This window comes from Rosa chinensis, chromosome 4 (assembly GCF_002994745.2).
Source record: "Rosa chinensis cultivar Old Blush chromosome 4, RchiOBHm-V2, whole genome shotgun sequence".
Classification (NCBI taxonomy): domain Eukaryota; kingdom Viridiplantae; phylum Streptophyta; class Magnoliopsida; order Rosales; family Rosaceae; genus Rosa; species Rosa chinensis.
In genome coordinates this window covers 54,374,789-54,400,786 of record NC_037091.1, presented here as the reverse complement: position 1 = coordinate 54,400,786, position 25,998 = coordinate 54,374,789, and the positions used below count along the sequence as shown (strand labels likewise).

General features: G+C 39.2%; 3 protein-coding genes and 1 long non-coding RNA gene across 4 annotated transcripts; 1 reads left to right on the top strand and 3 right to left on the bottom strand.

The window, feature by feature from the left end:
* Positions 1-488: 488 nt before the first annotated feature.
* On the bottom strand, positions 489-1,638 carry LOC112199841 (BAG family molecular chaperone regulator 6). Its single transcript, XM_024340808.2, has one exon. The coding sequence runs from the start codon at positions 1,544-1,546 to the stop codon at positions 683-685; it is 864 nt and encodes a 287-aa protein (XP_024196576.1). The 5' UTR covers positions 1,547-1,638; the 3' UTR covers positions 489-682.
* Positions 1,639-2,018: 380 nt separating this feature from the next.
* LOC112199839 (5-methylthioadenosine/S-adenosylhomocysteine deaminase) lies at positions 2,019-5,850 on the bottom strand. Its single transcript, XM_024340805.2, has 10 exons — positions 5,320-5,850; positions 5,027-5,199; positions 4,634-4,792; positions 4,373-4,522; positions 4,135-4,278; positions 3,679-3,835; positions 3,418-3,590; positions 3,211-3,266; positions 2,766-2,868; positions 2,019-2,591 (listed from the first exon to the last, which is right to left on the bottom strand). The coding sequence occupies exons 1-10, from the start codon at positions 5,528-5,530 to the stop codon at positions 2,502-2,504; spliced, it is 1,416 nt and encodes a 471-aa protein (XP_024196573.1). The 5' UTR covers positions 5,531-5,850; the 3' UTR covers positions 2,019-2,501.
* A 4,983-nt stretch (positions 5,851-10,833) lies between these two features.
* On the bottom strand, positions 10,834-12,060 carry LOC112197970 (protein SMALL AUXIN UP-REGULATED RNA 10). The gene has a single exon (XM_024338956.2). It carries the CDS (start codon positions 11,585-11,587, stop codon positions 11,084-11,086), a length of 504 nt encoding a protein of 167 aa, XP_024194724.2. The 5' UTR covers positions 11,588-12,060; the 3' UTR covers positions 10,834-11,083.
* A 1,733-nt stretch (positions 12,061-13,793) lies between these two features.
* Positions 13,794-15,917, top strand: LOC112195913. Its single transcript, XR_002934844.2, has 4 exons — positions 13,794-14,026; positions 14,621-15,118; positions 15,210-15,307; positions 15,438-15,917. It is a non-coding gene; the product is annotated as an uncharacterized LOC112195913 (long non-coding RNA).
* The last annotated feature ends 10,081 nt before the right edge of the window (positions 15,918-25,998 follow it).

The following is a 25,998-nucleotide window of genomic DNA, read 5'->3' as shown; positions in this document are numbered from 1 at the left end:
AGGGTGTCTTGCGGTCTTGCCACTCTCATTAATTACGTAATGGTTAGGGTTATTTACCTACATTTAATGCATAGTTGTTACACTTAGTTAAAAAAAATTCCGGGTACCAGGCGAAGAGATTCTCACTAAAATTTAATTTTTGTATAAGAGAAGGAAATTTGAGGAAATCATTATTATTTCTCATGTTAATATATTAGAGTTTACAATCTTTTATGTATTTCTTGAAGAATGAATTTGTTAAGGAGTTTTTTTTTTTTTTTTGAAAGTATTCAGCTGGGGAGTTTTGAAAGTAAGAAAGCTTCCTCTCTTGTGGGAATGATCTTTTGGTGAACGAGGAATCTTTCACATTTGGTCAACCAGATACATGTTTCAAGTTTCAACATAACAAGGCTTCATTAGGTCAAAAACAACAATCCACATATGTTACAAACATGTTTCAAGTTTCAACATAACAAGGCTTCATTAGGTCAAAAACAACAATCCACATATGTTACAAACATGTTTCAAGTTTCAACATAATGAGGCTTCATTAGGTCAAAAACAACTAGTGAACATAAACAACACATATGTTACAAAAAGCTGCGTGAGTCAGGTGCTCTGTCGCAACATAAGGCCAGCAGAGACCAGTTATTTCAGCCTTCAGTGGAGAAAAAAGAAATAACAACTAAACTTTTTTCAGAATCTAGAAGAATCCTTCCCTGCAATCTACAGTATGTCTCCTCTTCTTCCTCCTCAATCTCTGATTGATGAGAGCCCTCTCCAGCTGCTCCACCCTCTGCGACAGCGACCCCAGCAGCCGGGTTTGCTTTTCATTCCGGTGAACCAGCTCCGTCACCAGACCCACCATCCTCTCATTCTCCTCCACCATCTTCTCTATTAGCTCCTCTTTCTTCTTGCTCTCCGTTGAATCGCTAGATGATTCCCTCTGATTCACAACCGTCTGGGCGTTTTGTTCCGAAGATTGCAAGCCCGAATTGGTTTCAAGCTCAGCAGATTCATGCCCACCAGGCGTTTGATGATTTGCCGCAGAGGCCTCCACTTTCTCCTGCAGAGCAATCGCCTTCTTAATCACCGCCCTCCTAAAATCCCTAACCCCGCAGTCGACTCCCTTGACGGAATCCAATTTCAGGAGCAAGCTCATCAGAGTCTCGACCACCTTCAACCGCTCCTTGGCGTCGGTTCTGACCAAATCTTCCGTTTCCTTCTTCGAGATTCGATTCGAAATCTCATCCACCTCGCGTTTGATCCCGGCGATCTTGCTCACGCTTTTCCTCACCAAATACCCTCTGAAGACCTTCTGGATCTTCAGCGCCGCATCGGAGCGTAGATCAGACCGGCTACGCTCCGACCCGGCGTGTTGGACCGGGATTGAGACCACCTTGGGAGCCCGGGCCGATTGGGGCTGGACTGGGACGTCTCTGTTTCTGAGTGAATAATTGCGAGGGTAATCTGGGCGTTGGATTGGGACTTCTCTCATGCTCGGTGAACGATAGTGAGAGCGGGGAGTGTAGTCGTACCAGGGATTACCGAAGAATGGGGATTCCATGATAGATAAGTAGATTGGGGAATTTGTCGAAAAAATTGGAAGTAGATGATGAAAGATTTTGCTTTTGAGAATTTTTTTGATTTGATGGAGGAATGAAAGTGGGAATTGGATATTTATAGGGAGGGGTTGGATCGGCATCGAGAAGGAGCGCGAAGGATCCCGAAGTTTCCTTTTCCTTGTGGGAGAAGGCGTGGGACTAAAACGGAAAGAAGTTCTGGATCTCTGTGGATTGTTCCTAGTGGGCCACGTGGACCCTGGCAAATTTGCAACTATCAATTTACATTTTTGACCAAACATCAAGTCAATTTACTTTGGTTTTTGCTTGATCTAGATCTAAAGTCTCTGTTGTACAAGTGGTAAAGTTAACTTTTGCAATGTAATTTTTTATTATACAAGGTACATAACCTCTCATTTATAAGAGTTAAAACTAACGTTAATAAATAGTTGATTTTACAATCCAGGCGCACAATTTTGCAGGAAGTAGCAAACAAGAAAATATGTTGCCTTCTTCCCTTCAATTCTCACATTTTTGTGGCCTGACAAGGCCAAAAGCCCAAAAAGGAAAGCAAAATCAAAACAAAACAACACTAACTGTAGCAACCGTAGGCCTTACAAGGCCATATTAAGGACAGCTTGAACATTTATGACCTGATATTTTGAGAGTACAGTTGCACAAAAAATCTGTGTCGTCCGACTGCTCTCAGAAAGTATACTTTGCAACTAAAAAGTGGATATAGCTTTCACTACAACGATACAAAGGTGACATTTTTACATCGCATCCATAAAAATGAAGGTAAATAACAAACGGTCACTAGCTCTGGGTGGCTTTTGGTAGCTAATAACAGTATAACACCAACAACTGCAACTGTTGTAGTCTCTTATTCTTTCTTTTTTATGGCACGATTTGCTCTTTTAGGAGATCCAGACAAGCAGGGAATCGTTTGTAAGTCGGCCATCAAACAAAGTTCATCCTGTCTGGTATTTTGATGCCTGCTCTCTTTACAATTTCTGCCGAAGCTTGCTTTGCCATTGAAATAACGTGTTCCTGCCCAGTCACAATTCGCACCAGTAAGTAAACCGTGAACTCTTGGGTGGACGAGGCAGACATTAGTTGCAATTAATATACGGCATTGGCATAGAAAAATTTGCGGAGCAATTCATGGAAAATGGAACAACAGAGCAGAGCACATCCACGGTAATCTACAGTATGAGAGAATACCTCATCCACATTCAGAATCTTCTTATCCTGCATAATCCACTTGCCATTGCACATTACAGAGACGATATTTTCAGTTCGCATAGAATACACAAGGCTCGAAATGCTGCATATTCAGAAAAGCAAGAGAACCGACATACAGAAATAGCACATCTACATTAGATTGGAAATATTCCAACTGATTGAACAGACAAAAGTATTAGCTAGTAAAGTATAATCTTCACTAATGACCATAAAATGTAAAGCATCGAAAGTCCAAAGTCCTTAGGATAGTAGACATACAAAATTTATCCAACAAAAACTAACAGCATGCAACTTGGATAAGAAATCTAACAAGCCAACTAGACTATAGTTCTTCATATACGAATTTTGAGGATAATTTTTTTTTAAAACTTGACATAAATGAATAAAAGTACTGCATATGATCCTGTTGGGGAGGGTTTCTTACCAGTCATGGAGAGGAATCATTGTCCAAGTGGAAGGATTGATAACGACCAGGTCAGCCTACCACATCATGGAAGAAACAAGCTGATAAGCATGCATAATAATTTTTTTGGATGATAGGCCGGAGATAACAAAATAAAGTAGAACTTTTAACAACAAAAGAGATGAAGCAGAAAATGAGAGGAAATAATCTCAGCCAAAAAGTTGAAACCTTTTTCCCAACTTCAAGGGACCCTATTTCATTATCCCAGAGTACAGATTTTGCACCATTTATAGTCGCCATCTTGAGAACTGTTTCAGAAGGAAGAGCAGTAGGATCAGTGGTTCCATTCTTGTAAACTTCCCGTCCTTTGTTAATCAGAGAGGCCAGGTACATCTCATCAACTGCGAGGAAGTAAATCGATGCATGAATTTCCATTCCACAAACCAAAATATGAAAAATAGTATGCGCTGGAAAACCAGGAATTTGAACCTAAGCTCATTCTATTATTTGATGGGGCCCCATCTGTTCCCAAGGAGACACAGATTCCAGCACCAATCATCTCTCTAATAGGAGCAAATCCAAGCATTCGCATTGCAGCAGCAGGACAGTGAGATACTTTTACCTCAGCCCTTGAAAGACAATCAATCTGAAGATCCAGTTAAAACAGACAATCAATCTGAACAAATATTTTCCATACCAAAAAAAAAACAAGAAAACAGTTAAAATATATGAATAATCAGAAAAAACCAAACCAGTTATTTTTGAACAAGTAATGACATAAAATACAAAATGTCCGCAGGCTTGAAAGCTATGATATTGTTTAATCATGAACACACAGCTTCATCCTACTTTTACGTTTTTATAAATGATAGTACAAGCAAGAACAACCCTGCAAGATTTACATATATTCAATGAATTCACAATGAACTAGAATAAGCAGTTCACCTCAGAATCGTTGACCCAAACTGTATGAGCTGCTAGCAAATTGTTATGGAGAAAATCTATCTGCTCCAAGTGTGTGACTGTTCCATGGTTAACTTTTCGCGTATTTGTCACAAACTGATTCTCATATGCTATCTCTGCAACATGCTAAAGATTGAAAAGCTGACAAGTTACTTACTAACTTAAAGTCCATAAACAAGACTGATTGGTAGAAAAGTTGAGAATACAGACAGATGAGTACCATGTGGATTCCAGTTTCGAGTTTTTTGGCAATGTCCCTTGTTGCAAGTAGTAAACCATCAGTTGCATTCATGATCTGCCTAATTCCTAACCACACTCTGATGCGCCCATCACCTGTATTATGGTGCTTCTTGTAAAGCTCTTTCTGAGACTGCCCTTAAAAAGTGTGAGAACATGAGGACACTACATTCAGCGCAAACAAAACAAGCCAAAACCAAGTACATTAGCTTAAGAAGTCAAGTTTAAGAAGCATATGCTCAACCTGAATACAATCATCAGTACTCCGAGCAGCCCAAGTTGTGGGCAGGCCGTCGCCAGAGTCCATGATGGACTCGGCTAAACATGCCCGTATACCCAATAACTCAACCGCCCTCGCCATTCCTGACACATGTTGCCCTCCTGCTTCAGCAAAGCAAGTTACCTAATTCAATCAGAGCAATCAACTGTAACATACAGCATTGTAGTTTGCACTAGTCACCTAGTCACCAAATTTGCTTTGCTAAAAATACACATGATGTTTATGTGTGACAGTGTGTGTATGCTTCCCAAATCCGAATAAATGAAATACTGTCGATTCGTTAAACAGATTTGGTGAAGGTAGCAATGACTTTATAGTAAAACCAAACTTCAAAGTCTGAGAAAACAAAAAACTTACACCAGAGTGAATGAGCTCAATTCCACAAAGCAGAGTAGAAATGTATGAATCTTCCTCAGTCATGTTGGATTCGTAAGGCCAAATCCGTTCGTGCAGCCACGTCATCAAATCGACGTCATCGGCTATCCCCCTCGCTAGTTGTTGAGATGTGTGTACGTGTGTGTTGATGAATCCTATATTTTCCACATAATTCCGAACATTAAAAATAAAAGTTGAATCGCAGAAATAAAAAGAATACCAGGAATGTAACCAAAATATATATATATATATATATATATATATATATTATATACCAGGAAGTATGATTTGGCCGTTGAGATCGAGAAGCTGATGGGCTTGAGCAGAGAACTGGTGAAGAATAGCCGACGATTGACCAACGGCTCTGATAGAGTCATGCTCGATGACGACGGCGCCGTTGCGGAAGACCCGGCCGTCGGGGTCCACTGTGACGATGACGGCGTTGTGAAGTATAGTCACCGTTGAGTTGGTCTGACGATCTGCCATCGCTTTCTGAAACTGTATGGTCCTTCTTCAACTCGTCGATAATTGAGAGGCTTGGGTATGATTATGAAGTCTACGGACTGTGTTGCAAAAGGTCAAAGTAAACTTAAAGTGAAAACAACACTATCTTCAATCCTTTGAATCCGAGCAGAATCTGAAACTAGCACTTTTTCTTCGTGATAAAGAGATTGGATAAGATGTGTACTTTGAATCCGAGCAGAATCTGAAGCTAGCACTTTTTCTTCGTGCTAAAGAGATTAGATAAGATGTGTACTCTTAATTTCACGCTGCTCCAGAGTATTGAAACGTTTGTTTGCTCTTTTTTTAGTGAGACTATTACTTATTTTGTCCTGGAGAATGCCGATCAAATTTTCTTGTGTTTTGATCCCTGTTATTTGTGTGATTGTATCCTCGATCAATAGTTTGTGTTCTCTTTTATGTTTCAGCTAGGAATGGTTGCTGGCTTTCTACAATGTCTAAATTTTCTATCACTATAGTTTGTGGTTTTGTCCCTTTCCTGCTGGGCTCCCCTGACTACTGGTTGGGCCGGTTCCATCATCATGTTTCGTAGATTCTTCCGTCAAAGGAGTACACGCGGAAGGTTAAATTTCGATTAGGGTTTGCGACGTTTGCATTTTTGTTTCATTAGTCAACGATGAGCGGAAGGTCAAAATTAATTTTCATTTTGTGTGGTCATGACCATTTCAAGCGGCCTAATTATGTTAATCTCATTAATTGCTCTTGAGGTTTGCTGGCTTCTTTAACAAATTAACTTTACATGCGATTGTTCATTATCTATATTTACTAGAATAACGTTCGAATAAGTGAAGATCCGAAATAACGATTTAATGGAGAAGTTCTTTTCGTACCTCCTTGAATTTCAACACTTGAATCTCAACTACTCTTCTAGGAATGAATTTGACATTCTATCCTCTCCGGCTGTAATAGTTAGACCTATCATGTGCACGAGCTTGTATCTTTAAATTATTGAAAGTTTGATACATTATGAAGTATAATTGTATAAATTTAGATACAAAGTATACTTGAACATTCAAGTATAATTTGTAACTTATAAAATAACTATTATTTCTCATAGCTCTACGCCCTAGCTCAACCCATTGGCTCCTTTCTGGTTTCTTCTTTGATTGTGAACAAAAGCCGAGCAGCATCATGAATGATATCATGTATTGAGGCAAGCTAGGATGGTGTTGATCTAAGAAAAATTACGGCCGTGGACAGGACTGAAGGGAATATTGGCTTGTACCAGGGGTCAGCACTGAACAGGGAGAAGAAAAAAAAAGTTGGGTTCGTATTTTAACGACAGATGCAGCGACAATGCTATACCCACTAAGGTCTTGGATGCACCTTTCCCCCATGATAATGGGCTCCGTCGTGCGCCCCTTGGACGGAGGACGGGAGGAGTGACACCTGTGGCGAACGAAATGAGAAAAAGAGGAGTGGTAGTCGATCCGATAGGGTTGGTAAAACTAGCTAGCTAACGTGATTAAATTCATAAATAATAATTCAGTTAAGGTTAGAGAGAATGATAGGAACGGTTGGGTTGTTGTTTATGAAGTTAGAGTTTATATGGTGCCTTTTATATTGTAAAATTGTAGTCATTAAAATAAATTAGTAAATGTATATTTATATTATAAAAAATAACTAATATAAATTAATATATATATAATATTAAAATATATAAAAATTAAATATATGTATATATTATTGGGACAGGTTTGGGGATGGGGATCACAATACTATCCCCGCCCTATTTCCAATCTTAGATAGCGGGGATTAGCAATCCCCATCCCCATTCCCAATCTTAGATAGCGGGGATTAGCAATCCCCATCCCCATTCCCCATTTGTCCCCAAATCCTTCCCCCATTAGGGGCGGGTATCCAATGGAGTTTCACCCCACTGGGGATTTTTGTCATCCCTAGTCGTATAAGGCATCAAAATGTCAATGCTGATCTAGAATTCTGGATGCAAACGAATACAAGATAGAACTAGTGTAATTTCTCTATTTGGGTTACAAAGTTACAATATAGTAGTCAATATTTGAAATCTAAGGCAATTCCGGCCTGCTAAAAACAATGGCATTATTGAAATCTAGTTTCATTAAATAATCTAGTACCAACTTTAAGACTTGAAGACTCCAAGTTTATTCTATCACAACCAAACAAAACTAGAAGAAGATGATGAAAAGGAAATAAAGAAAACCCTAATGTCAACTTTGATGAATGGCATGCGGTGGTAGTGACATAAGAAAAACTAGATTGTGTATCAGTCGGTTGCTATATATAATTGCTGATTAAAAATTAAGAAGAGAAGTTTATGACAAGTTTATAAACTATATAGAACGACAGCAAGCATGTTAAACAACTTTTAATTTGTGGATTGGATCGATCGCCAGACTTGTATATTAAATCGAAGTCTGTTGGAGAAGATTCTTCATTTTAGGTTTTATAATTCAAATGGCCTGCCATCCCCTCTCATGCATTTACCGTTTCCTTCACGTACGTGCCCGAGAAGAAAAAACGAACATGGCATCATCACGATTTGATTGAAGAAGTAAACGGGAAAGTGTTGTGATTAAAATACTTGGTTCTGCTTTTATCCTGCACAAGTTCACAACAATTAAAATGGTCACCAGTGCCGGCTAGCCGTCAACGGTTTCTCCAACCCGCACCAGAACATAGGGTTACTATAGCTCCTTCCAGTAACAGCCCTCCTGTTACTAGCCTCTCATACTGCACATGGTTTATTATTAATTTATATAAATTAGAGATCAGATCCATATAACCTCCTACTCTAATTGCTTTCAGTCGCTATGTGAGGTAATTTAATTGTCCAAACCATTCATTGTTTATGTATAACCAATGTCATCCACTGAATATTTTTGACCGCATTGCTATTTCAATGATCCAATTGCAAAGTTAAAAACCTTTACGTCTTGTATATCAACCAATAGTGGTAAACTCAGCTAGTAATTAAAAGAAAAGGGCTGTGACCACTTACCCAATTATAACAAAAAAATTGCCCACTTGCTCCACTAAGAGTTTTTTACTCCCATCTACCCAATTTAAATGCAAGTGACATTTTTACCCTCAAACTAATTAATAAATTACAAAATTCTCTTTCTTTCTCTTCGCCGTTCCTTCACTCACAGTCAAGCAAGACCAAAACTGACCTGCCGGAGAAGTCAATTAACCCTTACAGCAACCGCAACGTCGTCACCGCCGAGTTCTTGGGTTTCGATTATGAGCGGGATGTCGTCCGGGTTCTGGGGTTTGGGATTTGCAGTCGGTGTCGTCGCAGCAGAGTTGGGATCTGCGTCCGGCTTGATTTCGTTTTGATTCCGAAAGCGTCGTCCGGGTTCTCGGGTTTCGATTATGTGCGGGATGTCGTCCGGGTTCTGGGGTTTGAGATATGCAGTCGGTGTCGTCGCCGCAGGGTCCGGGTTCTGAGTCCGGCTTGATTTTTTTTTTTTTTTTTTGGTAAATTTGGCAGAAGAATGGAAAAAAAAGTTTTATTGAGTAGTTATTCATGTCTATTGCGGGGCAATAATAAGATTATTGGAAGGCAATAATATAAGTATTGGGAGGCAATAATATGGGTATTGGGAGGCAATAATATGCATATAAATTGATCAATTGTGCTTGTAGTGTATTTATTTTGGTTTTGGGAGTTTATGCAATTCACTGGAGGGTAATAATATGATTATTTGAGGCAATAATATGATTATTGGGAGGCAATAATATGAGTATTGAGGGGCAGTAATATGGTTACTGGGGGGCAATAATATGATTAATGGGGGGTAATAATATGGTTACTGGGTATTATTAGGGAGCAATAAATTCAGACGTCTGAATCCGGTTAACAGTCCCGTGGCCAGATTCCGGTCATCGTTTGCCGGATTCCGGTCACAGGATTCCGATCACCGGTGGCCGGAGTCTGCGGCCGGCCACTGGTCACCGGAGCACAGCAAGGTGGAGGATGACTTTTCTTTCTAAGTGAGAAAGAAGGAGAGGGCAAAAAAGTCCCAAAAATAAATAAAAAGAATGAAAAAATAATTAATTGGGTAAAGGGGAAATAATCTCTTAGAGTGTTTTGGGTAAATGGGGTTAAAAAACTGTTAGTGCAGCAAGTGGGCAAATTTTAAGTTAAAATTATATAAATGAGCATTTCCCCTAAAAGAAAATAATGAAATGTAAGAATGTAACTATACTCAGGTGACACGTATGCCACCTAATCACCTATAAATCTATCTACCCGGGAGCCAATAATCTTAATTAATCAGTAAATTCAGCATACGTAATTAGGTGGGCAGCTAGTTTATGTTAATTAAAGAGACATTATTTCCATCCTAGCCTGATGTTAGTTTTAATCGTTTGTAATTTAGCAATTAAGAAGTCGATTAACGTAGCATTCAACATTTCAAACCCACCCGACAATTACTTGCTGTAGGCTCATAGCTCTACGTCCTCAACTCATCATCTTATCTGTTGCTATTTCAAATCACAAGATGACGCATATGATTATGAGAACCCTAGATCTCAAATTTATCATGAAATGGTTCCTATAGTACTACAAATCATCTCATAATATGGTGGTTAAACTATACTGCGGAGATCGATCATGCTGAATAAAAAATACCTCGATCAATGCCAAGATGATATTGTCGTCTCACATACTTCATCTTTGTTCTTATCTATAACCTAAAAAATCTCATCATGATTTTGAGAACTCGATCTTATAATTAAGTTAAGGGTCCTTGATCCGTGGTTAGAGCACCAACTACTTATGTACGAAGTTATGGGTTCGGGTCACCATGGAGGCAGGAGTAAAACTCTTTGATCCTCTTAAAAAAAAAAAAAAAGTCCTTGATCCAAAACACAAAATCCAAAATTAGCCAAATAACACTTTTGCTCTTGACTTAATTAAGTAATTACATGTGCCCTCTCTCTCTCTCTAGATGCTGCTTTTCTTTGGGCATTGAGGGCGAGGTTTTCAGATAAATCCGATGGATGGCGGCCGGTGACCGGAGTCCGGCGAAGTCTCCTATGACTTCTCTCTCTTTCTCTCTCTCTCAATATATATATATATATATATATATATATATATATATATAAAACAAAGGGGTGAGGGTAAAATAGTCTAAAAAAAACTTAATTGGGTACTAGGGAAGACCTTATTAGAGTCTTTATGGGTAATGATGAATTAAAAACCTTAAGAAGGTAAGTGGAAAAAAATCTCCAAAATTAGGGTAAATAGACAAAAACTCTTAAGTTGGGGTTAACCAAAGTTACAAAAGAAAACAAACACTCAATTAACTATAATTAAGAGCTATAATAATACAACGATAGCTTGGATCTTTGTCCTGCCTAGTGTTTATCCTCTCCCATTATCCCATCCTAATTTAACAAGGCTATTGCAGGACTAAAGACAACTTAAATCCCACAGATCATGTACATAAACCAAACAGATACACATAATCAACCCAAGCTTGAGCATACATACACATGATGACAGATTCATAGACTATACACAATTAGCTAGAACTGATTAATGGCAACCATACGAGACGGGCTGAGAAGATGATAAGACCCATAACGCTTAGCAAATCCGCAACCTCGAGAAATCTTCTGATCATCACCACCGCAATCCTCCATTTCCAGCAGCACCTTGTAGAAAACTTCAACGTGACAAGGAAGCACGAGAGGACCTTTACTATAGTAACCGAATTCGGACTCGGCTTCTTCAAGCAGCAACTTGAAGAGAGGATGGTTTGCGTACTCGGTTTTCACCACAAACCTTTGCTTTTCAGGTCCCACGTAGACAGAGAAGCAGCCTTCTGGTGCCACCTGGCGGCGGTGATGACGACGATGATCATCATCCGTCGTGTAGAGGTCGATGTGAGGACAGGATTTGCTCTTCTTTGTAAGAGCAGGCACGACCGCAGACGAAGTAGTATTGCTAGTACTACTACTCTTGCGGCCGATGGATTTGCATCGCTCCCATGTTTTGGTGATCAAGCCCTTCTTACCTTTCTCCTTCATTACTTACAATGAATAATCACTACAAAAAAAAAAAGAACAAAAAAAGAAGAAGAAGATGTATATGGAAGTTAGGCTCAGAAACCACACACAACACCACCCTTCATACTTTTATTATGAATAGAGTAGAGGCTTAATTCAAGGATCAGATCGATCGGCTGGGCGCTAACCCCTGTCATAGACCAAATAAACCATGACTTTCACCCTGGGCATCATTGTATTACTCATACTTTCTGAACAAGCAAATAAATTATGCAGAAAAAGACTAGCTCCCGGAAAATTAGAATGGGGAATTTATGAATAAGAGGTGGACTGGTGGAGTAGGTGTTTTCGGAGATGTGTAATGAAGAATGGTGGTAGGAGGAGGATAAAAAGGAAGAGGGAATTGGGTAAAAGCCTCACGAGATAAGCTCTAGCTCTGTGAAGCCGTAGCTTGCTTTGCGTCTTTGCTGGGCAAACTCTCAGCATGGGAAGGAGGTATATATAAAGCCCACATGTACCATATTTTATTCTTAAATTGATCGACCCCTCCACTTGTCTCTACTCTTTAGTGATGCTCCCACTTGTCAAAGCCAGAGAGCTGCCAATTTAACTATGTCTCCCTCTACAATTTCTAACCTAGTTTTGGGTCAACCCTATTTTACTTCCTTAGACCTTAGGTTTTACGTGAACTTTTATAGCAAAAAAGAGGTTCTGGTGAAGAATTTACTGTGTGAGAGGCTTTATCGCATTCACACAATCACAGACCAGCATCAACGTACTCATCGTTCCACTGTGTCTTCGCTGGAGTTGGTTCGTTAGACTGATCCAGCAAGAAAGAGAAAGGGTCTGAGCTAGGGATATACGAGCGATAATTAGAAAATGTGAAACGTAAGGATGAAGGAAATTCTTATGCAAAAATAAAAAGTAGGTAAAAATAACATCAGAAATTCGCAATCTTCAGTCCGAATATTGACTGAGTGGGTGTGTTACTAACTTGCTAATGTAACCGAAGTGACTTGTTATCTCACTTCCAATAAAAAAAAATCGCAAGCAATACAAATAGTGAAACAAAGGGAGGAATGAATCTTTACATTTTATAACCTCAAAGTGCTATTTGTTGTGAGTGAAAGTTAAATTTACAGCAAAATTAAAATTTAACGAAATGTAATTAACCCTTAATATTTGTGTGGTTGGTAAATTTTTACATAATTTTGAACAACATGAATGAGAAAGATCGATAAGAAGTTTAAAAAAAAATTGTGGTCAATGAGCTCACATTAGTTGACAAAATAATGAGATCCATGTGACAGACCTAAGGCCGCCACATTAACGTACGCTACTTAACGAAAAAGCATGCATGTGTCCGATCATATTAAAAAAATCGAAACAATTGAGTTGTTAATATTGAAAAGTAAATTGTGGAAATGTAATATGCATGGTTTGAGATAGGCGTCAATAAAATGGAACATATTTTATAGATAATTTTGAATGCAATAATCAAAACCCCAAGCTATAGGCCTATAGCTATGTCATACTGTGGAAATTAGGGAGCCATCATAAATACAAACAGATCATTTTCAACTAAGATCAAGTTACCCTGTCAATTTCCATGGTCTTCAATTTCAACGGCCAAGTAGCCAAATTGACATATATCCTCCTCCAGCTAATGAAATTTTAGGAAATAAAGAGAATATCGTGGGTTTCAGATCGTGCTAGCAATCAACTAATCACCATTCGCCCCACGTAAATCCGATCTATATAATAGTACCTCTCATTATTGATTTTGTTGAAAGTTGAAACCAGCAGACAGATCGACAATTACGTTTGGGTTCAGCCTATAGTACGTACGTAGTGCATGCATGTGACGGCTCGGAAATTAGTCTTCGTTATAGAAGCAGAAAACGAAAACCTGTAATTCAAGATCCCTAGCCAACCCCGTACGATCTGTATTTCACGTGAAAACTACGTATACAAACCTAGTAGTATAGCATGGTTAACTCACCAACAGTCTGTACGTTACTCCTTCAGTACATATTTACTATATATTAATTCTCAACGCACTGTTCATCGGCTTATGAACAATGCCGGCTCCAGCCGAGCCGTATTGTCAAAAGTCTATTGTACCCCTGCCTCCTGTCTCTTGCGTCGACACCTGGGTGTTCTCAGTGCTATCGTGTCTTTGCTTCTTCGGTGCAGAGAGGTGGAGAGAGAGAGAGAGAGAGAGAGAGAGAGAGAGAGAGAGAGAGAGAGAGAGAGAGCGAGGAAAGTGGTGATTTCTTGGACAGTTGGGTTGTTGCTCAGCAGTGTGTGTATTTCTTGCTTCAACACCTGGGTGTTCTCAGTGCTATCGTGTCTATGATAGTCCAAAGTCCAAACTCATCCTCTCCTTACAACATAGCAAGAGTTTTCATCACTGCTTTAAGCTATAGCTTCAGCATCAAGAAAATCGGAAATCACTTGGTGTGTTTTCATTTCTCACTGTTTCCGGCTCAGGGTTTTGATTTGATTGAAAACCCTTTATTTTCTTTGGAGAAAAATGTTGTCAGTTTTAGTTTTCTTGTCTATTGCTTATGTATGTGTGGGAAAGTTTGAATCCTTGATGGGTTTTAATAGAGATGAGCTCGAATTTTGATTGAGATTGGAGATGGATGAGCTCGAAATGCAAAACCCAAAGCAGAGCACTCTGTTTTTTTCGTGGTTGCTTTATATAGCTGAAATAATTATAATACTGGGTTAACGGTGGAGGCTTTACTAAGGAAATGAAGGAAACAATATTAGACATCGGTTTTTTGCTTTTTAAGCTTCTTCTGCTTTGTTATGGGGGTTTAAATATCGTTCTTTTCTTCCCTGGTGAACAAATAATTAAATTAGCCATGAATATTTGTTTAGATTGAGATGCTTAATTAGCAGACAGTATTGTGTAAACAAGAGTGATTAATTAATTTAGAAGCCTGCAGACAAAGAAGTGGGTCTTCTATTGCTGAAGTGTCAAAATCTTGAAGGTAGTGGTAGGTCATGTGCGATCTCTCTAATTATTTTTGCATCTTTTTGCAGTTTTTGTGCCCGTGAGGCATAAGCGCCTCCAGCGGTTGCTGCTTCGATTCGGATTGTGAGAGAGAATAATTACTGTGCTTTTTGTTTAGGTAAAGATGGATGACCCTAATTGTGTTAGAGAAAAGAACAAGAGCTGCTAGGGATTCCTTGCCAAACTTTTGGCATCATTTGGCAATAGGTCCAGAAGAGAATGTAAGGAAACAATTAAGGAGGTGTATTGCAGCCTAGGTCTAAGTTATGGTTTGGGTTAATTAAGAGGTCCAATGCAATTTCATGTCCAGTTTCGACTTCATGTTTAATTCCAGCTTTACAGAAAAAAAAAGCTCCTTTCAATCACAAGTTGGACTAGAATCTCTCATCTTTGATTATTATACATAGTGGAATAAATTTTCTTTTCTATTACTTATGTATGTGTGTGAAAACGTTTATGACTATCAAATGATTCACCTACAAGATCCACAAAAGTTGGAAGGAGTTCTTTCTCCTTCTCATTTAGAGGTATCTTCTTCCTGAACAATCATCGATGCATTTATGTTTCAACAGTACATCAACACCATTACTAATCTATAATAGTTCTGTTGCTATTCAGGACATGGAATTTGCTCAATCTCTAGGCAGAACAGAGTGAACATAAAGAAATGTCAGTTTATTTGCTGGGTTATTTTTAAGTTCTCTCAGTATGTGTAAGTAAGTACCTTCTTTTCCTTGGTCAATTGTATGTCCAGTATTCCTATGAGCTTCTGCTACAATTTTTGCACAACTTATATATTTTTATAATTAACCAATTTCTGTATCGATGTTTTTATTCATTTTGCAGTTTCTCCTGGACAACTTAGCTCAATTACCAATGATGCTGGGTTTCATTAAATAAACTTTTAGTTCAAGTCTCAACTGTGAAATGGTAATGTGATTGAGGTATAAAAGCTATTATAGCATCATTTTGCTAATACATCCCATCAGCCAATTTTTATTGAGGAAATCAGTTTCCTTATAGTTTAACACTTTAATGAGTTTTGCTTGAATTGATGGTTAGAGAACCAGCGGATTGAAAAATAGAACCAAAGTAGTTTAATGATTATTTTTCCCTCTCTCTCCATGCATTATCGTTACTGCAATCTGAGATTAGTGGGATGCATAACTTTATTCAAGAAAGTATATATTAGTATTGCTGCTATAACTATTGATGGTTATTATTACTTCAAGTTTCTCATTGCAAACCCTTCTTTTTGTATTAAATACCAGTTTATCACTATTTCCTCAAGTATTTATCTATCCACCCGATCTAGAATTTATTTTCTAAAGACCTATTTTTGGATTGGTAGCAGCATTAATCTTATTGCACATTTTCGAGGCTATTTGCAATGGAGCAGTTCATCAGAATTGTAACATTTCGGTACTCATTCTGCAAGGTTTTGATAACATTCATCTAAGTTTTTCTGATGATTAGCTTTCTGAGATTTCATTTCTGTCTTCTTAATTTCACCCTGCATCTGGATTTTCCAGAATATGAAGAAAAGGTACTTATGCTTTTACAAGGAAGGCTTCAATTCAGTTTCTGCTTTCAAGCTGAGACGTGTTACTCTATGACATTGTCTTGGTTGCCATCAGTCGAATACCGCTAATCGAAGACAAAGTTTGGTTATGTCAAACTCTCATCCAAACTTTTCACATTTCACTTGGAATGTTGCTGCTTAGGCAGACAACGAAGTTAGTAGTACTTGCATTGTTGATGATCATGTACTATTTTTTATTCTAATTAGCAATCTTGATAGGAAAATCTGTAGTTCACTTTTTCAACCACAAATCTGAAAGAAGGTTGTTGCGATAATGGCATCGGGTTGCTCTTTAAAATTTACTGGAATACTGCTATGATTTTTTGTAGCTGCAAAACCCAATCAATGTTTTAAGTGTAATCCAGCTATTAAAATGTAATGAGTAAATTGATTAGAGTAGGCTCAGTTGATAAATTTCCTGAAATATTGTTGATTAAGTAAGGTTGTTGCTGGCCATGTTTGATGCATTCTAATAAACTGAAAACTAAAGACCCCGCAGCAAAGCGCGGGCTGTTTATCTAGTGTATACCATTAGTTAATCAACAGATATATCTAGAAGCAATGATTCAATTTAATCTGTAACCTCATTAAAATCATCAAGGACAAAGTACTTGTTCCAAGTCCATGATTCGTGACCGAAACGCTTATGTGCAGGAGATGCTAGTTGTTTTCTATACATATATATATATATATATATATATATATATTGTTTAAGGAAAATCAAAATTGGGAGAGAATTGAGTCGTGTTTTCATTGATAATAGAGGTCTCTTTATATAGAGGATTACAAGACATAGAAGCAGAATTGTACAAGGAAAGATAATCGTACAATTAATCGGATATATATGAATATCTCTAATTCAAAATCCTATTACAACTAGGTCAAGTAACCTAGAGTTTGGGCCAGACACATATTTTGGATTTACTTGAACACTCCCCCTTGTGTCGCCCAAACTTGGTGCTCCTCTTGTTGCCTCATTAAAAACTTTGCCGAGTAACAAAAACCCATTGGGACAAAAATAAGCTCGGTCGAAGGGGAAAAGAGCACAACACACCCTTCACGTTTCGAGACCATACATGTAGACATCTCCCCCTGACGTCTTCCTCTCCCCCTGATGACTACTGTCATGGGAGTTCGGATAACTTCCACAAACGATGCTACCAACATGTTTCTCGAAAGTGGAATTTAGGCAATGACTTAGTGAGCAAGTTTGCCACACTGTCCTCAGATCGAACCTAGTTTACGTTGATCTTGAGGAGAGTCTGTTGTTGCTGATTATGCTTGGTGTTGTCTCTTTTGATGTAGCATTGCTTCATTTATTCAAAATAAGCAACATTATCCTAAATGCTCGTAAGCTCATCTGTGGTAGACTTCAAACCACAATTGTTCGAATATGCGTAATTATGGATCCAATCCATAAACATTCACGAACCACTTCGTGAAGAGCAATAATCTCTACATGGTTCGAAGATATAGCGACTAGACTTTGTTCTGTAGACCTCCAAGATATCACGATCTTTACCCATGGTGAACACTTAACCAATTTGGGAATAACCTGTGTATGGGTTAGAGAGATACCAAATATTAGTAAAACCTTCCAAAACACATGTTGTGTTGGGATGGGGATAGAGGACGCAGGCCAATGGTGGCGGCATTCTTGGTGTGTGATGAGTCTGAATCCATCATCTCTCTGTAGGGATAAAACAAGCCCATATCAATCATACATCTCAAGTACCGAAAGATATCTTTTATACCAATCCAATGACGTCGCGTTGGCGCAAAGCTAAATTTAGCTAACAAGTTCACTACAAATGAGATGTTCGGTCTTGCGCATTGAGCTAAGTACAATAATGCGCCTATTGTACTTAAGCATGACACTTTTGCCTTTAGCACGTCTTCGTCCACAGGATTCGTCATCATCCTGTGGACGAAGAGGATCATTTTCAGAATAAAGACTATGGATGGTCATGGGGGTGCTTGAAGGCTTGACCTTATCAAAATGTTTAATCATCTATCAACACGATGCTTAAGTTCCAAACTGAGAGATAATCATGTTCTCCCAAAATCGTTCATCTCAAAATCGGATTTCAAGTGTTCATCGGTTTCCCTTAACTCTTTAAGGGCTTCCAATGAAGATCATGTCCAACATGAACCACGATAGAATCCGAAACTTGTTATGGAAATGCGTGGGCATATCCCTTCTTAATCAAGTAGTCACTTAGTGAGCGTTTCAACCTTATTGTAAATGCGCTTTGTGGTTTAGAGCTACTTCACTTGGGTAAATGAAGTTCACCATGAACCTTCATTTATATTTTGTATCTAGATCCTCATAGAGATACGTAGTGACCACATTTGTAAGCTGTATGTTCAGTATTCGGAAACTACCAAACTGACAGGGTAGTGGAGTGCAATGACATCCATTACGAGAGAATATGTCTCATCATAGTTGATTCCAAAGCGTTGTGTGAGAAGCCTAGCACCATAAGGCGAGATTACCATCTCTTTTTCTCAACACGCTTTCTAATGAAGACCCATTAGTCAATAGGTTTTATGTCAAGAGGTGTTGGCATCACTGGCTCAAAAACCTTCATCTTCGTTAGATAATCCAATCCAACTTAACCTGGATCGCATATTTCCATTTAGGCCAATTTTCTTTACGTTGGCATTCATTCATTAACGGAGCGTGGTTCAATATCATCAGACTCAACAAACTCATGCGCAATGAAATGAGCTATTTCATCATCAATTATGATGGAGTTTCTATCCCACGTCTCATGTACACTAGTGTAATTTTCATAGAGCTCTATATTCTCAAGAATAAGTTCTGATGTTGAGGCGTCCCCCAAAGATAACCATAATCCAAAAAATTCTTATGAGACGGATTTTAAGTGTTGATGATCAAAGGATTGGAATGTGCCAAAGTATCCTTCGAACCCACGGGCCTCTCACTCATCCTAGCTGGGGCCATAGCCTATAACGCCAGAGTGTCACTCTCTTTGACATTGGCGCCATGCCTACCTCCGTATAGGGTGGCGCTACGTCCTCTCGTAGGGAGTTCCTTCCTTGCAGGCATGTTTGCAGCAGATATGTGTGATCTCGTCATTTTAGTGGGATCGAGATGAGACATAGTGCTGACAGACTACGACAATTCTTGTCGTAACTGCAGAACATTCGTGTTCTTATCTCCTCCTAACAACGGGAAGACTATCTCATCAAAGTGATCATCCGCAAGACATGCGGTAAAGAGATCACCTAGCAAGGGCATTAAGTGACGGACGATTGTTGGAGTCTTAAATCCAACTGATTTGCCAATTCATTTGTAAGAACCCATCATAGTGCATTGTGGCGGCGCAATTGACACGTAAATGGCTCACTCAAGTGTGCGTAAGTACGAGATGGTGCTCAGTCACTAGCTGTAATGCAGAGGTAGATTGAGATGCGGTGGGTCATAGATGAATTAGCATAGCTGCATGCGATATTGCATCACCCCAAGCGGATATAGGGAGATTGGTGCGCATTACCAATATCCGGGCTACCATCATATTTGTTTACCCCGAAACCATTTGGGTGTGTACATGGGAATATGATGTCCAACATCAGTCCCAGTGATATGCAATAACCATCGAAAATCTTCGATGTAAACTTTCTAGCAATGTCAAATCCAATTGACTGAATAAGATGATCCTAGGAGTGAGCCCGTTGTCTTATGATATGTGCTAGGAGTGTAGTATAAGCAGCATTTACAGGTAGACAATGGCACAACACATGACCAACGTGTTTGCATGTCAACCAATATCATGAGATATTTAAACGTCTGCAGGTTGGTTGAATCAGTCCACAGAATCCATGCCCCATAGATTCTATGTAAGAACAGAATGAGTATTTTCATATCCTTTGAATAGGACGGTCTCAGTCCTAATTTCCCTAAGGAACAGGCTTTGTAAACAAGCGAGAGGTTTTAGAAGCAACCAATGAGGATTTTAGTTGGGCCTGAGCGTCTGAAACGCTATTTGAAGCAAAGTCGATGATTGCAGCATCACCTAGGGCGCCATCACCATGATGGACGCCACGCATGGCGTCATGGATAGGTACTGTGCCAACTCTAAGCTAGTGGTGGACGGCGGCGGTGCCAGAGGCAGCGGCGGAGGTCACACTTAGTCATGGATAGGGACTGTGCCAGCCCTAAGCTGGTGGTGGAAGGCGGTGGTGCCAGAGGCAGCGGCGGCGGTCACACTTAGTCCAGGAATCAACTTTTGATTCATGCTTCGTTTCGCTCGAGAGAAAGGATGTCCATGTGAAGTCTTTAGTAGACGGATCATCATATCATGACCAGGATGACCTATCCTGTCGTGACAAAGCCAATATGTGTCTAAATCCAAGAGATCTTCTCTCATAACTTTATTAGATTTAATAGCTCGAATAGTGACATAGAGTCCACTAGAGAGACACATAAACTTCTCTAAGATGCGCTTTTATTCGCAATCGTTAGAGGTATTGCAAAGGAACTCATTTTTATTCTCTACATGCGATTTCGCATGGAATCCATTGGCTATTCATAGGGTACAATTTGCCCTAGGAGAGTGGAGAGTTTATGTGACAGTAATCAAGGTGTCATTTGGCAAGGGGAACTTAGGCTATTCCATGTGCTTGAATTAATACTGATGGCCCAGCCGTCATAGTCACAAAATAATATGCTCATAATCAAAATGGAGTCATAATGAAAAGAACTCAAAATTTTATTCATAAGCTAACAGAGTACATCATTGCCTCTTAACCATTAGGAGAATCTAATCCAAATGCTAGCTAATGCAAAACAAAGGCAGTCGTTTGACTTCTTTCAGTAACTCCAAAATAAATATGACCAGGTGAGCAGAGAGATGTCGGTGGAGCAAATCTCGCTTAAGTACCACTTATCTCAAAACCTTCCTAAACATCATACTCATTTTGGATGAGCATATGTGAAGAAAAACTAAACCAATGGTATTTACTACAAAGTATATGACAATTGCCCATTACATCTCTTGGAAAAATAAAGATTTAAACAGGATTAGCGATCTAATGATCCCAGCCAGATTTGTAGTCTTCAACCCTTTACTTTAGATCATCTTCTTGATCTTCTTGTTCCACATAGTGAGCTTCTCTTGTTTCACAATATGCTTTGTAGGCGGTGACAATTTCTTCACGAACTCTACAAATGTGTGCCCAATGACCAGATACTCCACATCGAGAACATACATATCTTTGCTCAAACTCCATTGATTGAAGCGCTTTGAAAGCGTCATTTAGATGGCTCTTAGTATTGGTGGCGCCACCAACATGGCCAGAGGCATTGCCTCCCTCTCACTTTGCACGTTGACATCTTCGGTTTCGTGTTCGCCTATTTTAGTTGTTACCTTCCTAAGTAGAGTGATTATATGGACCAGAACTTCCAGAAGTATCCCTAAGATTAGGGTTTCGCTCTTAGCGCCCTCTCGTAGGGGCGCAACTATAATTGGATTCTGGAATAAGCTCTGTTTCTACTGATCTCGAATTATTGTTCTTCATAAGGATGTTGTCATGCTTTTCAGCGACATTCATAGCTCCAATGAGCTAATGAAACCTAGTGATCCGTCCTGCAGTGACATTGATTCGATAGTTCTTAGTAACCATCAATGCAGAGACGGGGAAGGTAGACATAGTCTTCTCAATCAACATCGCATATGTGATATCTTTACCACAGAATTCCATTAAGGATTTAATGCGAAGTGCTTCTGAGTTATAGTCAATAACTGACTTGAAATCACATAAGCGGAGGCTATGCCATCTCACTTCTAGGTCAGGAAGCAGGGAGTCACGGATGTTACCAAATCTTTCTTCGAGTGAGACCCACAACCTTCTTGGGTCTTCTTCATTCATACACTCGTACTGGAGCAAACGAGTCATTAGGATGATGGCTTTCGCCTTATTTGCCTCTAAGGCTACTCTATTTGCTTCCAAAGCTTGAGCTTGCTCAACAGTTAGCAAGTCCTGACTAGACTAGAGAATCGTATCCAGGATTCCATCGGCCTTGAGATGCTGGCAAACATCACGAACCCACCTGTGATATCCAGAGTCAGTTGTTCCCAATGGAGTAAAGTCCAATTTGTTCAGGTTACTCATCCTGAAAGAGAACAAGAAAAAGGGTTAGTTTAGGAGCGGAAAAAGCTACCACGAAAACATATAAAATTTCTTTGCGTAATCGCTTCCAAGAAATTAGGAATTTCTAAGGGTAATTGTTTCCAAGAAATTCAATTCCAAGAGGTATTGGATTTGATCGAAACAATGACTTAAGTGGTCAATCATAAATTCTCTATAAATCTAAGTTTGAAGATCTCAACAACAAGCTCCAAGCTTGGAGTGAGCACGAACCCCCACAGTTCGGCTTAATTAGGTCTCCCTTATGATGAAGAAAGGGGGGGTAAAAGAAAGTGGTTTGCAAGTCCCCGAGAAAAAGAAAAGAAAGTTAATTAAGAAATGGGCACTTTTAGAAAAAAATACCTTGAAATAGGTTGCCGGAAAATTTGGCAAGAAAAAGTGGACTGAAATTGGTCAGAAAAGTACCCGGAAAAAGGCCGGAAAAGTCATTAGCGGTGACCTTTCGCCGGTGCTGACGTGGCATTGGATCTGCTGACGTGGTTGCTGATGTGGTAGTGGGCCTGCTTCTGGATTTCTTTGGGCTGGGCTGCTTCTTCTTTCTTTCTGGGCCAAACTTTTTTTTTTTTTCCTCCTTTGTCGGTTCAAGGTGAAGAGCAGTCAGGTGGCCGGTTCACATACTTTTAGGTCGGTTCAGGGGAAAAAATTTCCTGTTCCCTGATCCTGGGATTGAGATGCTACTGCTGGCAAAATTTGGTAGCAATTGGAGGTCCGGAAGGTGGTGAACCGGTGGAATATTTGCTGCGGGTGGTTTGGATCTTCCGGTGGCCTATTCAGTAGGTTTCTGGCCGGTTCTGTCACAGGTTCTGGATTCCTGGGGTTGAGGGCTTCAAGTTGTGTGGCGGAGGCAGAGAAGGTTTCAAGGTTTTGTATTCATATTTAGGGTTTTAGCTATTTGTTTCAGGGTTAGGGCTTCGTGCTGATAACGTGTTTAAAGAAAACCAAAATTTGGAGAGAATTGAGTCGTGTTTTCATTGATAATAAAGGCATTTTTATAGGGGAGTGAAATTTGCACTCCCCAAAATCCCAAAATTACATTCTACACTCCCTCTTCTTTTTTTAATAATTTCTTTTGTTATCCTTATATTTGTTTCCCACATTACCCTTACAATCATAACTGACTCCTTCCATCTCTCCCCTCTCTTCCTCTCAGTGGAACCTCTATTCCTTCTCATCATCTTCCCATTTCTCTGATTTGGCTTCTACGACTTTTGTCATCTGATATAGGAATTACATCAATTAGATCATTATCTTTATCTTGATTTGTCTCATGATTAAACAACCAAACATTTTTTCTCTCCTTTGCTCTCACAATCTAGATTGGCCTCTAAATAAAATAGATTTCGTGTTGTTTCAACTGTGATTGAAACTCAAAGATCGAAGAGGAACAACAACCCAGAAAACAAAAGATTTTTTTTTTTTTGATTTCGAAGAATAAAGGTTATCCTCATATCATTGGGAAATCTAGAACATGTTGTTCTGTCTTCTGATGAACCTACAGTTAATGTAATTTCTGTCCCTCCCTTATTTAATCAGCCTAAGCCTAAAATTATACAGTCCAACCAAATTTTCCATATTTGTTTGCCAAACAAAGACCAACATTAGAAAAGCAACAAAAGAGAAATTAGGTGAATCGTTATTGTGAGATTGTTTGATTTTGAACATCTGTATTCATAATTTTGGCCTTGTTGCTGGGTTCTAATCTATCGAGTTACAGAGAGAGATTAGAGAGCTGGGGAAAATAAAGTGATTGGGAAGGGATATTTTCAGATTAACATCTAGACTTATCCTTTTTTTTTTCTTCAGTAATAAGATTATAATGCTACAAGAGAATAAAAATACCATTTCTAAACTCAAAATTCCGTACATGCCGCTTCATATTCTTCAACAAGAACGAAAGACACAATTACTGAGCTATGAGCAGCTGAACAACCATAAACTCATAAACTTACAACCATGAACCATCCCATGACTGAAGAACAGCTTGAAATTCCATCTTTATTTTTTATAGTTCTTCCAGCTGATAATGGCAGAGTATTGGAGCTTGTAGGCTATGTATCAGAACCAGGTCGACAGGGAAACCATCGCAAATACAAAGATTCACCCAGGGATATTTTTGGAAGACAAGAATTCATCAATCAACTAAAACTATTAAAATATTAAGAGGGAGTATGGTTTTCAAAAAGGGTTATATAGAGGATTACAAGACATAGAATCAGAGTTGTACATTAAGGAAAGATAATCCACTACTAGAAATCTGTTCATTTACATCACATCATTTAAATCGATCAGACTTGCACACGATGTAAAAAAGTAAGCTAACGTCGCTTTTGAAAAATACCGATTTAAATGTGTATCATTAACATCAGTTCTTAAAATGACAGATGTTAAAAATTTTGTTTCAAAATTTACGGGAACCTCAAATTCGTGAACGCGCTAAGTGTTTAATGAATTGAATGGAAGCGGGTTCTAAAACTTAAAATTTTCACACTTAAAAAAAAAAGCACCCGACCCCAAAACTAAAATAGAAACCCTAAAGTTCGAGCTGCTGTCTCCTCCCAAACTCGAGCTCCTCTCTCCTCACTCGAACTCGCTGCCATTGTTAAACAGATTGCCTCCTGCATCTACCTTATCGGCTTCTTCGGCATCGAGTTGGTCTAGTCCTTCATCTCTTCGACATCGACGACACCTGGGACGACGACAACAAAGACGTCCTCATCCACTCCCGCTGCTGCCCTCCCCCTGCCAAACCCAAATTCGTGGACGCCGACCCCGTATTGTGCTCTGAGGAGGACGAGGACATCACCCAGACCATTCTAGACTGCGCCGTTCCGTTTTACTCGCTCGAATTGAAGCTCGGGGACAAGAGAGCGGTGGCGATTCGGTGCGAGTGGCTTCAGAGAACGACCGGAGGATTCGATTATGTCAGCTTCAATGAAAGAGTTTGATTCAACTCGGTGGGTGCTCGACTCCAACCAGCTCGGTAAGCGTCTCTCTATCCTCAATCTGTTTGAACTCCTAACTCCGTATTCACATAAAGCCCTTGTGATTATCATTTTGTTTTTCTCTTTCCTTCTTGATTCTGGGTTGGGGCAGATGGGTTTTGCTCTGCTGGGTTTGGAGCTAGTGCTCCTTATGGGTTTTTAATCTTTCGCAATCAATTTCTCACACTTCAGAATTGCTTTTATATTATGTATGAATTTCTGGATTTTTAACAACATTGAAGCTATTTTTGTAAGATTATAGAGATGGTTCTGAGGGTGAAACATGTAAGATACTGTTTGTAGGCATTATATTGGACTACAAGCAGAGTAGAGAGAAAAAAAAAGCAGGGATTAAGTTTTGTTTGGTTTGTTACTTTTGCTCTTGTTTTTGCGATTTGCTGTTGTATGTGATATTCTATATCCTTATGGGGTGCTTGCTATGTCTATGTTTGAAATTGATACCATGTGGCATCCTTGTTTGCATTTTGCTTGTAAGTCGAAATTCTGAATTCAGGTTTCCTAACACCTATTTGCTCGTTGGTGTTTGCAATAATGCTACCACTCACAAGTTTAAAGGGAAAACTGTTATGACGGAGTCCGAACGGTATGAATCTCTTTGCCATTGCAAGTATGATGATTTCTCTGTTACTTTCTTCTCCCTCCTCCCCCC

What these genes read in the sequence shown, in the direction of transcription:
- LOC112199841 (XM_024340808.2), bottom strand. Translation starts at nt 1,546, where the DNA reads ATGGAATCCCCATTCTTCGGTAATCCCTGGTACGACTACACTCCCCGC.
- LOC112199839 (XM_024340805.2), bottom strand. Translation starts at nt 5,530, where the DNA reads ATGGCAGATCGTCAGACCAACTCAACGGTGACTATACTTCACAACGCC. An exon ending in CGGCCAAATCATACTTCCTG is followed by an intron (nt 5,200 to 5,319) that starts GTATATAATATA and finishes TGGAAAATATAG; the next exon opens with GATTCATCAACACACACGTA. An exon ending in AAATAATAGAATGAGCTTAG is followed by an intron (nt 3,591 to 3,678) that starts GTTCAAATTCCT and finishes ACTTCCTCGCAG; the next exon opens with TTGATGAGATGTACCTGGCC.
- LOC112197970 (XM_024338956.2), bottom strand. Translation starts at nt 11,587, where the DNA reads ATGAAGGAGAAAGGTAAGAAGGGCTTGATCACCAAAACATGGGAGCGA.